The sequence below is a fragment of the Alligator sinensis genome, unplaced genomic scaffold (genome assembly GCF_000455745.1).
Source record: "Alligator sinensis unplaced genomic scaffold, ASM45574v1 scaffold1408_1, whole genome shotgun sequence".
NCBI lineage: Eukaryota > Metazoa > Chordata > Crocodylia > Alligatoridae > Alligator > Alligator sinensis.
Genome location: NW_005842519.1, coordinates 541,060 through 554,732, shown reverse-complemented (window position 1 = coordinate 554,732; position 13,673 = coordinate 541,060). Strand labels below are relative to the sequence as shown.

At 58.8% G+C, this 13,673-nt stretch overlaps 1 protein-coding gene across 2 annotated transcripts in view; it reads right to left on the bottom strand.

The window, feature by feature from the left end:
- Positions 1–13,177, bottom strand: part of PAIP2B (poly(A) binding protein interacting protein 2B) — a 21,383-nt gene extending 8,206 nt beyond the window's left edge. Inside the window, exons 1-2 of one of the 2 annotated variants that reach the window (XM_006031621.3) lie at positions 13,021–13,177; positions 1,046–1,200 (exon numbers count right to left, since the gene is read on the bottom strand). In XM_006031621.3, coding sequence (XP_006031683.1) covers positions 1,046–1,192 — 147 coding nt within the window. In that variant the 5' untranslated portion in view covers positions 1,193–1,200; positions 13,021–13,177. Of the gene's footprint in view, positions 1–1,045; positions 1,201–3,412; positions 4,095–13,020 lie in introns of those variants that run through there. The other variant, XM_006031620.3, reaches the window with a different exon arrangement.
- Between the last annotated feature and the right edge of the window lie 496 nt (positions 13,178–13,673).

Here is a 13,673-nt window from a genome sequence, read left to right as displayed (position 1 = left end):
CCCCCTGCCCGGGACCCCGCCCCCTGCCACATCACACAGGCTTGGCATCGGGACAGCAGCTCGGCGAGGCCAGGTTCGCAGCGAGGGGGACGGGCTCCATGTGCATCTGTGCATGGCGAGTCAGGACAGCAGTGGAGGAGAGAAAAAGGGCTGCCGTGTCCCCTGCTTAGAGGCTGGAAAGGCTACACCCCCGTCTGAAGAGCTTCGGACAACCGCAGATATCCTCTGCTCAGCCTCCCATCCAGGCCAGGTGGGCCGTGGAGGGGTTGTCACCAAAGCACGCTGGCTACATTGCTTCTGGGGCCCCGCCGATGGGCAGCTGCTGCTCCAGCTGTTTGCACCCACCTCTGGGGAGCGTGGAGAACGTGGCTTCCCACCGAGAGCCCTTCCAATGTTCGGCTGCCCCGCGTGCCCCTATCCCACCCGCCGGTTCCTCTCCAAATTGGGCACGCAGGAATAGGAGGGCCCCGAGTACCACGTGCTTGAGGAAAAACAATATCGTTTCTGCACCCGCCGAGACAGGCCTAACTTCTACCCACCCAAATCTGGCTGGAATCATTTGGTCTCAGGAAAGGACTGATGGGGACAGCCCCTCTCTGCCACCAACAAGCCAGCTGCAGCTCCCCCGGAGGGACACTTTTGTAGATCCTACAGAGCAGGAGTGTCAAACTCGTGTGAGGTCCCGCAGGCTGGATCTCGACCCCAACGCACCTCTCCGCTGGGGCTCTGTAGCTGGGCGCTCAGCAGCGAGCCCTGCCCCGATTTTCCCAGCTCTCTGGGAGAGCCAAGGTGCTGCAGGCCGGATCCAGCCCGTGGGCCGTACAATCGACACTGCAGCTATGCAGCATGGGCTGAACCACCAACAAATATTCCAGATGACTGGCAGGGAGGAGGGAGAAAACTGATCCAGGGAAGGATTTAGGCGCACAAGGACCTGACGCTAGTGCTAGCACAGGAGTACATGTCTCGAGACACAGCAGCCCGACAGGGCCAGGCAAGGACCGCTTGTGTCCTTGCTTCCAAAGGCAGAGCCTCCCTGTCTCACCTGTCTGTTGAAATCCTCCTCGTTCTCCATCCACATGTACTCGGCGAAAGGGTTGTTCTCCTTCTCTTCATGCCCGTTCACGACCTGGTCCTCTTTGGATTTCGTGCTGGACGTCGTCGTGTTGGCCACGTTGGAACCATTCATCATTACTGGATCTGGGAGGGGAAGGAGAGAGGTGGGGGAAGAGAGTCAAACCTCGCCTAAGCGCAGCAGGGCTCTCGCACGGACGTGTTCGCTCAGATCCGGGGCTCTGTAGGCACGGGCGAATGCCAAGCCGGGGCGGGACACGCACCGGGCGAGTGGGCAAACCGGCCGGGCGTGTTGCTGGCTGACAAAAATCAGCCCCACAAAGCGAGCCCGTCGCCCCCTCGCAGCTCCCCAGGGCTGAGACGCCAGGTGGTAATTACGCCTGCCTGCTCTTGCTTCCTGGGAACGTACAGCCCAACGAGTTTCGTTAAGGATCCCTCAGTGTTTGCATTCATCTCGTTAAGCCGACGATGCGTCAGGGAGGGTCTGGCTGTACCTGGCTCGCACAGATTGCACAGACCTCCCCGGGTTGCTGGAAGGGACCTCAGGTCACATCTAGTCCAGCCCCCTGCTCAAAGCTGGACCAGTCCCAGCTATCTCACCCCAGCCAAGGCTTTGTCCAGCCGGGTCAAGTCGTACGGCTCAGAGCCACGGGACCCCGTGACAGTACCTGCAAGAGAAGCCAGGCCCGTACTCGACCCTTGAGCAGGAACAATGGAGTCACAGGAGAACCGGGAACATCCAGGACCGGGAACGCGGGGTTCTCCCGATGCCCTCACTGACCCCTGTACGTCCGCGATGCCAGCGCTGGCTGCTGGACCTATGCAGCACGCGCAGACGCCGGGAAACCGGTGCTGCGGCGAGCGCCTTAGGGTTGTAATGCACTTGCTAATCCTGGCTTTAATGGTCACAGAGAGGCCGTGCGTTCACACTGGTCTCCTGCCCCGCTAGCACAGAGATGCTCCTCCACAGGCCCCACATTGGCAGGTCAGGGCATTGGGACCCGGCTCAGGTGACTGAATAGATCTCCCTGCTTCCCAAACCCTCGTGCCAGCCCCGTGCATTCAGTCAGAAATCCCCTTCTCACCCCGAAAAGAAAGTGCCGCATTTTCTTGAATACAATACACTCCAGGATATAACAAACGCCTTGTATTTGAAAAACAGAGTGAAGTAAAAGAGCTCGTCCCTTGTGCTAGGTCACCGATAGCAGCAGCGAGGCTCACGGCTCAGCTGCCTGTGGATCGCTGCAGGCTTTACTCTTGGTTTGACCTGGCAGAGACTGTTCTTACCGTATTTCCTGCATATAATGTGCACACCAATTTCCAGCAGCTGTTTCTAGAGGGCTGAGCAGATGCAAGAAGATACAGTACTTCATGTCCTAATTTCAGCCAGTTTAGGTTCCCTATTTATCCCTGGGTTTCTCAGCCTCCAGGTCACACTTGTTTTTCCTTCCCCTCTGAAACCTTGCAGGCCGAATGTTTTATTAAAACGATCCCTGATCTTCACGTGCTTCCAGGAGCTGGGGCTTTACAAAGTGCAAACACTATGAGATTTGGGGTGAAAGCCATGCTAAGTGACTGCACAGCCACATTTGCCTGTGGTGGCGAGAGCAGAGTTAGAGAGGGAACACGATATGCAGCAGACACGGGTACAACGGGCTGCGCTGGGGAAGGATCTCAAGAGCACAGCTACAAAACGAATAGCGACTCCGCTACAGAACGGCTTGGGGGCGCAGCCGAGTCCTTGTGCTTGGAGATCCCCCGTGCGACACCGCTGCACATAACCCGCTGGGCTGCATAACCAGGAGCAAGTGAGGCCAGACATGGGCGTCGGTACCGTATTTACTCTCATACAACATGCTCTCAATAAAAGAGGCCTCTTGATTTGGAAAGGCAGAATGAAGGAAAAAGATCTTTCCTTGAAAATGCCCATGGGGAAGTGGTGAGGAGGGTGAGGAAGGCGTCATATTTCCTTGATAACCCCCAGACACGACTTCCCAACCAAGCTTTCATGCAACGGCATTCCCTCTCCTCCTCGAAGAAATCTGGGTCTTCACGTCCCTGCTACGCCGAGCCAAGAAACCCGGAGAGCCGGCAGCTGGGTTGCAACCCAGCACGTCATCCTGGCAAGGCCTGCTGCAAAAAGCAACCGTCCCCAGCGCCAAGGCCCCGAGCGAGCACTGGGGTGTGGTGGGAACGGAGGCTTGCCAGGTACGATCAAGGCGGAGACTTGCTAGGAGCCGCAGCACAAAGCCAAGGAAAAAAAGGTGGCGAAGGAGACCTCTCCACCCCCCACAGCCCACCAGCACACCCTCACCTGGACTGTGCAGCCCTGACTCACCTGCAAGAGGATCTCCCCGGTCCCGCTGCCAGTCCCTTGGAGAGCCGAACTCCTCCTCGGGCGGCCTGGACATCTGAAATCGCTCAGCCCAGGCCTCGTAAATCACTCTGCCGGGGAGAGGAGCCTGCCGAGCAAGAGCTGGCGGGGCAAGCGAGCCCTGCCCGGAGAACGACGGTGGAAAAACACCGCGCTGGGATGAAGTAAACAGGGCGGGGAGACGCCGGGCTCGGAGAGAAGCAAAACCAAGCGTGCACGGTGCAGGAGGCAGCTGGCAGCCACGGGACGGAGCCGTCTCCCTTTCCCACCGACCCTGCGGCCACGGTTCCCCCTGCGCCAAGACCGCTCGAGAGGGTCCGGCGGGGCGGACGGAGGACAGCTGTTTGGGAAGGTGATCGGTCACGAGGGAGACGGATCGAAGCCGGTGCCTTTCCGGGCTCTGTAACGACCTGCCTGTTTCTCCACAGTGCAGACTCCGGCCCCACGCAGCCTGGGAGGCTCCGGGGTGAACGGGAGAGCCAGCAAGGAGAGGATCTCGGAAACACTGAGGCAGCCGACGCCAAGAGAGAGGAGGGAGGGCTTGTAGTCTGAACGCCGCTCTGCCTTGGCACGCCGACGCTTCAGGGAACGGACGTCCTTAGGACCCAGCTGCCTTCCCCTTCACGTGGTGATGGCACGCCCGAGAGAGCCAGCCACTCCACGCAAGATCAGAGAAGACAGTGCAGATTAAAGGGAAGCAGAGACCCCCCCTCCCTCCTCCAGACCCCATAGCGAGCTCTCTGCAACCCGGACAAATCCCCGTTCCACAACATCCTGGATTTCAAAGTCTCTCTGAACTTTGCACCGGCAAAGGCTCCCTCTGACCGGACAGCGTGCTCAGATCCGCAGCAGGATGATAAACCCCTGCGATTTCAGGGCCCTGGGGGACTTATGGAGAGTGAGGGGCTGCAAGCCGGGAGCCTTGAAACTAGCCCAGCCTCGGTCCGATTCAACGTGACCAAGCCTAAACAAGAGGTTGCAACTAAGCAGGACCCTCCTGTAGACAAAGCAATGGTGGAGGAAGCCCTGAACCCATGGTAGGACACCGGCCACCGTGCTACACAGGGGCCACCGACACTGCCGCAGTCCCTGGAAGACTTTTTCCAGGGATTTCTTGGCCCAGACCACCCCTCACTGAAAAGGGATCCAGAGTTACCTCGAGTTCTGGATGCAAACACAGCCCTGTTTGCAATTTTAGGCAATTTCTTGCATGTGCCAAAGAGAACTCCCTTCCCCCTACACTGGCGATTCTCAACCGGGGCCCCATGGGATCCTACACAACACGAGCACCGCTAGCTGTGCAAACCCCTAGATACGATTCACAAGACAAACCCAGGGGCTCCACAGTGTCACAAACACACTGCCCTGCTGTGGTCTTTCCGAGTCCTTTGCAACAGGAGAATCGCTCCAACGTTTTCCTGCAGTCAAAAAATGAGGGGAAGCAAAGAGCTGGCATTTTCCAAGGGGGGCCTGGACTCTTAACAAGAGTCTAAGATGGAAAACCACTGCCCTAGACAGCTTTCCAAGCAGCATTTCACTGGCTGCCTGCACAAGATCAGCGAGACATGCCCCGGGGGACAGCGCTGCCCCGGACCCCGGCCAAAAAAACCCCACTGCATGGCTCTGAAAGAGGCACATTGAGCTAGAAGGGGCCTGCCAAGTCCCCAGGTCTGCCCCAAATGCCAAGAACAGCGCGTGATGCACAGGGCTGGCTCCGAGCTGCAGGCAGGTGGCTGCTTGCACAGGGTTTTCCTGGAGGGGAGAAGCTGCGGATGCTGGTGGAGGTCTCCCGCAGGGGGCCCACATAGCATCACCGGGCCCCACCTGACTGTAAAATCAGACCCACACCCTGCTCGTCCAGCTGCTCGCATTCAAAGCCGCTCTGCTGTGCTGGAGAGGGCTCGACCCCCGCAGCTCACCTCCAGGGCATTGCCGGAGGCAGAGCTGGGGGTGGGCAGCCAGACTCTGTGGCATCCGTGTCAAAACTCCCCTGGGCTTGCAGGGAGCCAGGAATCCAACAGGCTGCTGGCTCTATCCCAGCCGTACGTCAGAGCAAGTCAAGCCAGACAGGCCCGTCGCCCTGTTTCTGCAGGACAGCGCGGACCACAGCCTGTGACGAGGCTTCTGCAAGACGGTGCCTGCATGACGAAGGCTGGGCTAGGGCTAGAGCCACCCGCCTCCGGCGGCATCCACGAGCGAGGCCGTTGGAGTCCCTTACCCGCCCTCAAAGACGCGAATGGAAGCTGAAGCAAAGCACCACGTGCCGAGGTCTGCAGCCAGCCTGGAGCCAGAGGCACACATGGCTCTGCTTATCCTGCTGGGGGCATCTCTGTCTGCAATCCCTCCCTAGCACCCCCACCACCACCCCCAACCATGTCCCCACATGCTGGGGACCCTGTCCACACCCCCCCGTGTCCCCCCCGGACGGCGGCTCCCATGATAAGTGTCCATTACAGAACGAACAGCAGGCTGAGACCGCACGGGGCTCCCCTGTGTGCTGCATGGAGGATTTTCAAACCCAGCTCATCAAAAGCCTCCTCTCCACTTAAAATGAAGCCGCCTCAGACCCACCGGCCTGCAAGGCACGGAGCCTCCCACCATCCCGATGCAAAATCCGGGCCTCCTTGCAGCCGCTTGCTCTCTTCTGCCTGGAGGACTCCTCACCCCTGCAGGGTTGCACTGATCCCCCAACTGGGATAAACTGGTCTCAAACCATCTTGCCGCAAGCCAGGAGCAGCTGTCCTAGCTCTCCCTGTAACGCCAGGTCTGCTCTGGTGTCAGCTGGGCCACAATCCAGCTTCCCAAAGCCCCCCGACAGACTCGGCGTGGCCTTCAAAGCAACATGCCACGCGGCGGCTTTTCTCAGGCTGCCGGGTATCTGCAGTGACCCTGTGTCCTGCAACGTTTGGGTGCTTTGCTGCCAAGGATTCCTGCTTCCACCGTGCCTCTGGATGTTGGCAACTGGCTTCACACCAGGGCTGCTCCACGACTGCAGCTCTGAAGGACTCCACCGTTTCATCCTCCAAGTGCCATGCGAGGGATGTGTCCTGATGGATTCCCTCCCTTGAGGTCTCTGGGAGCTCTGCCTCCGCGGGAAGGCTCCAGCCCGAAGGCAGGCGCCTAAGCTCGACAGCATGCGCTCTCTTGCCGGATCAATTTGGGCCGGACCCCGACAGCAGCAAAGCATCTGCTCCATGCCTGTGGGAGACATCTCTTCCGACCAACACCAAGAGAGTTACAGGGTCATAAAGAAGCGGGTTACATCTAGTCCAAGCCCTGCCTGAGGCCGGATCAGCCCTGTCCAAACCAGCCCAGACATATCCGTAGTCTAAAATCTCTGTAAGACGACCGTCACCCCCGACACAGCACCAGGCATCACACCCAAACCTGCCCCAGGGAAAGCAGGGGGACGGCAGCAGACAACGTCCTGTTTCTATAAAAGGTTGTTAGTATATGCTCGAGAGATCCCAGGTAGAGGCTGTGTCCCAGCTACAGAGGAAGGCAAACCCCACACCGCCCCCCAGTCTGCACCAATTCGAGCAGGGGGGGAAATCCCTTCCTGATCCCAGTGTGGGTCTGAGCCTAACCTGCAGGGTTGCATTGGCCCAGCCTGGGCAGCAGCAGCACCCAGCGCCTCTGGGGGAGGCGTAAAACCCTCCGACACATGGAGCAGAAAGGGGGTGGGGGGCAACCAGCACAACCCAGAAGACAGGGACATCCCCATAGCAGAGCATGGGCATTGCTATACCTAGAGCACCGCCCGCCAGCGCCCATCCAGCCTCTCCCTGTACCCCACAGTGATGGATGTCCCTTTCCTGGCGTCTCTCCCATGGCCTCCCAGCTCCAGAAGACGTAACATGCTCCAGATCCAGAGCACACCAGCGGCACCCCTGTTCAGTCCTGCAGCACGTGCCCAGGCCTGCCTGAGAGTCCTGCCAGGAAGAGCTTCTGGACTCAAAATCACAGGGATGGTGAGGAAAGCCAGTCGCCTCCCCTCTGCCAGCCCCAGCCACCTCCACAGTGCCCACAGATGGGGCTGAGATCTCAGAGAGGTGCATCAAGCCCTGTCCGAGCCACTCAGGGACCTGGTTTTCCTCGTTACCAGGCGCTGATACCCTGGAGCGTGAGAGTTAATATGCCAAGCAGTGAGGGTGCAGCCAGGAACAAGGGAACATTACACCCATTTCATCGGCAGATGGGAAAACGGAGGCAGGCACGGGTTAAGCCGACTTTTTGGTGCCGTGCACCTAGCCCGGATTACAACCCGGGTCTCCGCAGGGTCCCGGCCCCTTCTTGCTAGGGCTCTGGGTGCGATGGGGTCGGGTGCATGCCAGCTGCCTGCTTTTTCCCTCCCCCCCTCGACTCTGGAGGAACGCTCCTTGCAAGCCAAGCCTCCTTCCCCAGCCAGGGCCACGTGGTGTTTACCCAAGAGCCCGGAGCCAACGCTGCTGAGACTGTGCAGAGCCCCGGCGCTGCAGCGGGAACCCTCTGGGCCGAGCCGCGAGTCTGGGAAAGCAATCTTTCCCCTCCCTGCAAAACTCTGCTGGAAGTGTCCTTCTGCCTCCTGGTCCCCCGCCACAGGCTCCAGCCTGGACACTTCAATCTATTAAGAAAAGGAAAAGGCGCCGTGAAGCCAAGACAAGCTCCAAAATGAGAGCCGTGGAGCAGGGAACAGCCTTGCCAGGTTGGCTTTTAAGGGGAAGCGGATAGGCTGCTCCCCTTCGGGGCTCGGGATCCCCTCCGGACTCTTCAGTAAAGCAACTCAGGACCTCGTGGATCATATAGGATGGTTTGGACAGGGCTGATCCTGCCTCAGCTCTGCAGCTGCTCCCACAACCACATGTGGCCCAAGGTTTCCTCCATGCCATCCTGTCATCCCAGGACCCTCTGGGGTAGGACTTGATGGGAGAAGGGTACCCCCTTCTCCCATCAGGATCGTGGCCCTCACAGTGTCCAGGGCTGTAGGAATAGATGTGAACTCGGCAGGTCCCTTCCAGCTCTGCTTCTCCAGGATTTCTATGATTTCTAACCCCAGTGCCATCACCTGGAATCGAGCGCGACTCCTGGGGGAGTCGTGGCTGTCCTGGTAGTTAGGTAAAGTCAGACTGGAAGGGACCTCACAAGGCCACGTCTTGTCCTGTTCCCCAGCACTGGGCAGGCTCAGCCCTGGCTAAACCATCCCGGCCGCGTGTCTGTCCAACCTGCTCTTGACCGTTTCCAAGGATGGAGACCCCACCACGTCTCTCAGGTGCCCGCTCCAGTGTGTGACCCCTCTAAGTCAGGAAGTTCTTCCTAATCTCCAGCCTCAGTTTCCCCTGCTAGAGCTTGAGGCCATTGCTCTTGTCCTGAAAGTCACAGAGAAAAGCCCGACTCCAGCCTTCCTCTCTCTAACTGCCCTTCAGGAATTTGAAGCTTGATGTCAACTCCCTCTGAGCACAAATCGTGCGTCATCTCCCAGCACAAACGCTGCGATGCTCTCGGACTGATGCAGGATTTGCACGTGTGCAAGGGTCCAGTGCAAGTCCCTGCTCCTCTCCGCCGCAATGCTCCAGCACGGATGCTCCTGCCTGGTCCCAGAGGGATGCAGGCAGGGGGTTTCCATGCAGCCAGGCGACGCTGCTGCTGCAGGGTGAGGGCAGGACGGCAACACGGGGACTGCATGGAGAGAAATCCTTCCAGGCCAAGTCCGGTCCCCTGCCATCGCAGGCCACCGTTGGGCTCACGAGATGTCCAACGTGCCCAAAGGCTAACGACTGACGCGCGTGAATCCCAGCTGCAGTTACTAGGCAACAGCAGGGTCCATCACTAGTTTGCCGAGAGATTTTCACTGTGCCGAAGCTGACTCGACGGGTGGCTGGACCCGTCCCGGCCTCGTCCCACTCGGCAGCTGCCCCTACAACAACCAGAGGCAGCCCAGGGGGGGCTTCCTCCATCCCACCCTGTCATCCCAGGACCCTCTGGGGTAGGACTCTGCCCCCTTCTCCCACCAGGATCATGGCCCCTCAGTGTCCGGAGCTGTAGGAACAGGGTGGAAACACCAGGCCCTCTGGCTGGCTGAGTGGGACCTCTTCACCTGAACATCACCTGGCATGCCCTTATCCTTAGCCTCAAAGCATCATGGGATGGGGGGGGCAGTCCAAAAAGGGGGGGAGGGATAGGCATCCCGTGATCCTTAGCCTCAAAGCATCATGGGATATGGGGGGGGGGGCAGTCTAAAACCAAGGTGGGGACACAAGCATCCTACCCTCTTAAAGGCAAGGCTTGTTCCCAGTCCTGATGAGCAGGCCCATGTGGCTTCTCTCCTCCATACACAAACATACACCCACTGCTCTCCAGATGTGCATCTCAGCACTTGAGAGCCATGGCCTGGGGAGGAGACATCATTCCCCCCGCCACCCTTCCCAGCTCGGTGACTGCAAGGTGGGGTGGGCAAGCGGGGCCGCGCCGCACGGCAGAGCTCTGCAGGGTGCAGCTGCAGCAGAGACGTGTCCTTTCACGTCCCAGGCTATTCCCTTCCCCCCATCTGCAAACAACCCTCCGCTCCCCTGAACCGTGCGCTGAAGGGATGGCAGGGAAGGGCGGCGGGACCTCCCCGCTGTCCATTTGGTACCCGACTTTCAGGAAGAGCATCGGGGAGGGCGGGTGGGCACGAGAGCCGAGGCTGCAAGTGTGGGCGCGTGGCTGGGGCTGGAGAGAGGGGGGCTCCTGCAGCCACTCACGCAACGGGGCCAGACCAAGTGGCCGTAGGGAGGCCGTCGCCTTTATCCTGTTGCACCGACGGTGCCGCAAAGGACTTGATGCCACTCCTGTCTTGCAGCACTGCACCTGGCATTGGCAAGTGGAGACCGTTCCCTACTGGAGAACCCAACAGCCAAGATCCCGGTGGGATCTACGCAGACCAAGGACTCCCCATCTCGGGAGGTGTCCAGGAGAGGCTGGATGGGCACCGGTTGGGGTGATCTGGGTGCAGCGATGCCTGTGCTCTGCCGCAGGGATGTCCCAGGCTTCTGGCCTCTTCTGGTTGCTACAGGGGGCTAGGAGGGATTTCCTCTCCCTGCTTTCTGCTCCATGTGTCAGGGGGTTTTTAAGCCTCCCCCAGAGGTGCTGCAGTCCGGGCTGGGGATGGGGCCAAGCTGTGCCCTGGGACCCTCCACTTCAATCCCGTAACAAGGGGACCCTGCCGAAGGGGCCGCCGATAATGGAGGGACCTGGATTTTGAAAAGTGGGGAGCAGACGGTGCGGCACATCCGCACATATTTTTCTCCGGTTAAAGAGAAACTAGAAGCTTTACCAATAAGCTAAGGGGATAGCGCCGTAGTACTCAGTTTAAGATCAAAGCAGAAACAAGCAGAACTATTGGAACGTGCGCTGATTTGCTAATTAGACATTAAGTTTAAAAAAAAAACCACCCACAGCAAACGAGGCAAAAAAAAAGTGTTAAAGAGATCATGTCATTACTTCTGTAGTTAAAAGTACATCACAGATCACCCTAGAGAAGCAGGGGCTGGAAGGGACCCCAGGAAGTCATCTAGTCCAACCGCCGGCAGCAGGACCACCCCTCCCCAAATCTGGCCAGACCGGCTGAAGAACGTCTTGCATTTGATAACTCACCCAACTCTACCCCAATTTAGCAGCTGAGATGATACAAGAGATCAGCCTAAGAGACCCCAGCCTCTCACGTCACTTTGGGACCGCAGCGGCTGCAACTCAGCTCTGCAGCTCCTCTAGCAGTCATCCCACGCAGGGAGCCGCCGGTTCTGACCTCCCACGACTTGCTGCCAACCAAACAAAGGGAAAGGGACCGAAAATGGCTCTTACTCATAAAACAAAATCTATCCTTCTTGCTAGTCCCTCCCATATGTCACTGTCCATCACTTCTACACCTGAGATCATATGAGCACACCCGAGTGAAGGCTTTTAGCTAGAGCTACAAACAATCTGCAGGGCTGACATGAAGAGAGGCATGACTAGAAATGGCTAAGAGACAGCAATGCTACCGAAGAAAGGATAGTTTGAATAGCAGAACAACAAGGGCACTGAAAAGGAGAGACGGCCATTCACATCTGTAGAGTAGAAAGAGATGAGCAGGAATCAGGGAGATGATAGAGGGCCATGAAGTCAATTGATGCCTTTGCTGCTGCCTGAATAGAAATGCCACTGCCTCTCCCAGGCAGTTGGATTTAAAGTTTGGGTGGAGAGGGAATCAAAGCGGGGTGCGACTGCACCCCCCTGGGTCCCCCCCCAACCCATGACTGATGTTCCACATGCCAATGGAGGTTACTATGACACGGGGGGGTGGCACCGTCACCCATCCACATCCCCAGGGAATCCACGGGCATGGAAGCAGAGAGCCAGCTACAGACAGGGAACAAGGCCCTGGAGGCCCCTTCCAGGTTGGGTCCTGCTCGCAAGATCTCGGACAAGGGGCACAGGAAAGACAGGCTGGAGGAGGGATACGGGCTCCCCACTTCTTCCTCCCCCGCACGCCCCTTGCTTAAATGACCTCTGGGTGCCCAAGCCTGGTCCTTTTTCATAGGCATCAGGTCAGATCAGACAGGGCTGAGGAAGAGGGCAGCACGAGGTGGCACAGAGGGACCTGCATGGGATAGGAGAGGACGAGACGCTAGGAGGAACCAGGCAAGGCCATCCTAGAAAGGTCCCCGACGGGGATGCTGGGATCCAGGCCGAGAGCTCAGAGCAGAACTGGGCGCCTGCCTCCGGCCCGTGCTGCCCGGAGAGAGCTGCTAGTGCTCTTGTCTCCCCTCCCCGCCTGGCACAGCTGCACGTGGCAGGGCAGCCTGGCCTTGCTCCTGCACTCCACCGCCCTCATGCCCAGCATGCTCTGACCCCCACCACATCCCAGAGTTAACGAGTCTGCGAGCACAGCTGCGCGCTTGGCTGCGGGCGAGGGACATATGGTCCTCTTCATGCCGCACAGCCCCAGACAGCCCCGGCTCCGGCCCAGGTCCCGGGGCAGGGGAATGTCAGGGGTTACCCGAGAGAGGTGGCCAGGGGCCGGGGCAGGGTTCCCAGCTCAACCCAGCTCAGGCAACTATAAATAGTTCAGGGGAATCATTGTGTTTGCAGAGCAGCTGATCATTTACAAATGAAGACAGCGGCCAGAAAAACAGCTCTGGTTTCTCCAGCCCCGTGCTTCTGCCAGGTCCCTGCAAGCCTGGGGTTTGCAATGCCCCTGTCTGAGCTGGACAGACCCCCTGCAACCCAGCCGCGTCGGGGGAGCTGCAGGAGTCTCTCCGGCAGATAAACCACAGGGGCCAGTGCCAATCGGTGGAGTGCTAATCGGTGGCTTTTCAACCCAGGCTTCGGCAGCTCTCGCCAGGGGTCACAGCACCCACGGAGGAGCATTCTTCCACCCTTGTCCCAAGAACCTCCTATCTCCAGCCCCTTCGTCACTAAGCCTCGTCCAACCACGTCTGCACCAGCCGGGGTTTGGGAGCTCCTGGTGACGGCCACGCGCTGCTCTAGCCCTGGCCGTGCCCTAGACCCACGGGGCCTGATAGCCGCCCCCCTTGTGCTACACCAGCTAAGAGTTAAAGGGAAGAAAATCTAACCTGGGGGATACTTGGGATTATTCCCTTCTTGCTCCAGGCTCCAGCCGAGGGTTTTCCTCTGCTCCGAGGCACTTTGCAGCCCAGGCACCCAGCGCAAAACCAACCACCGTACTGTCTCGCTTATACCACGCTCCAGAGTCTAATGCGGCCCTTGTTTCTGAAAAGCAGAATGAGTTTTAATGGATCTTTCCTTGCAATAAACAGCAGCAGCACAGATTTTACTGTCACCTTTTCCCCTCGCAGCAGAAATTGCTCTTACCACATTTCTCGCATGCAATGCGCACTACAAATTCCAACGTGAGAAGATACGCTTGCTCTCGGCAACCTGGCCCCAGTCCCAACTACTTAATCACCAGCCCAGCGTACCAGGGGAAGGCTTTGCTGCCACATTTCCATGCAGCTTGATCCCAGCCTGCAGCTCATGTGGCCTGAGGATGCACAGCTGAGCTGCATCCCGGGCACCCACCTCTCATTGCACTTGCACTTGGGAGGTTATTTCCCACCGACACGTGTAGGGCAGCGCCGGGTGGGCAGGAGCCACAGGACAAACCCTGTCCCATGCTAATGTTTCACAGTCGCTTCACCGCCTTTCCCCGGCCCGTTGAATGGTTCGGGTCAAGGCAGCGCCACGCTCTGTGCTGCAAACCTGCTGA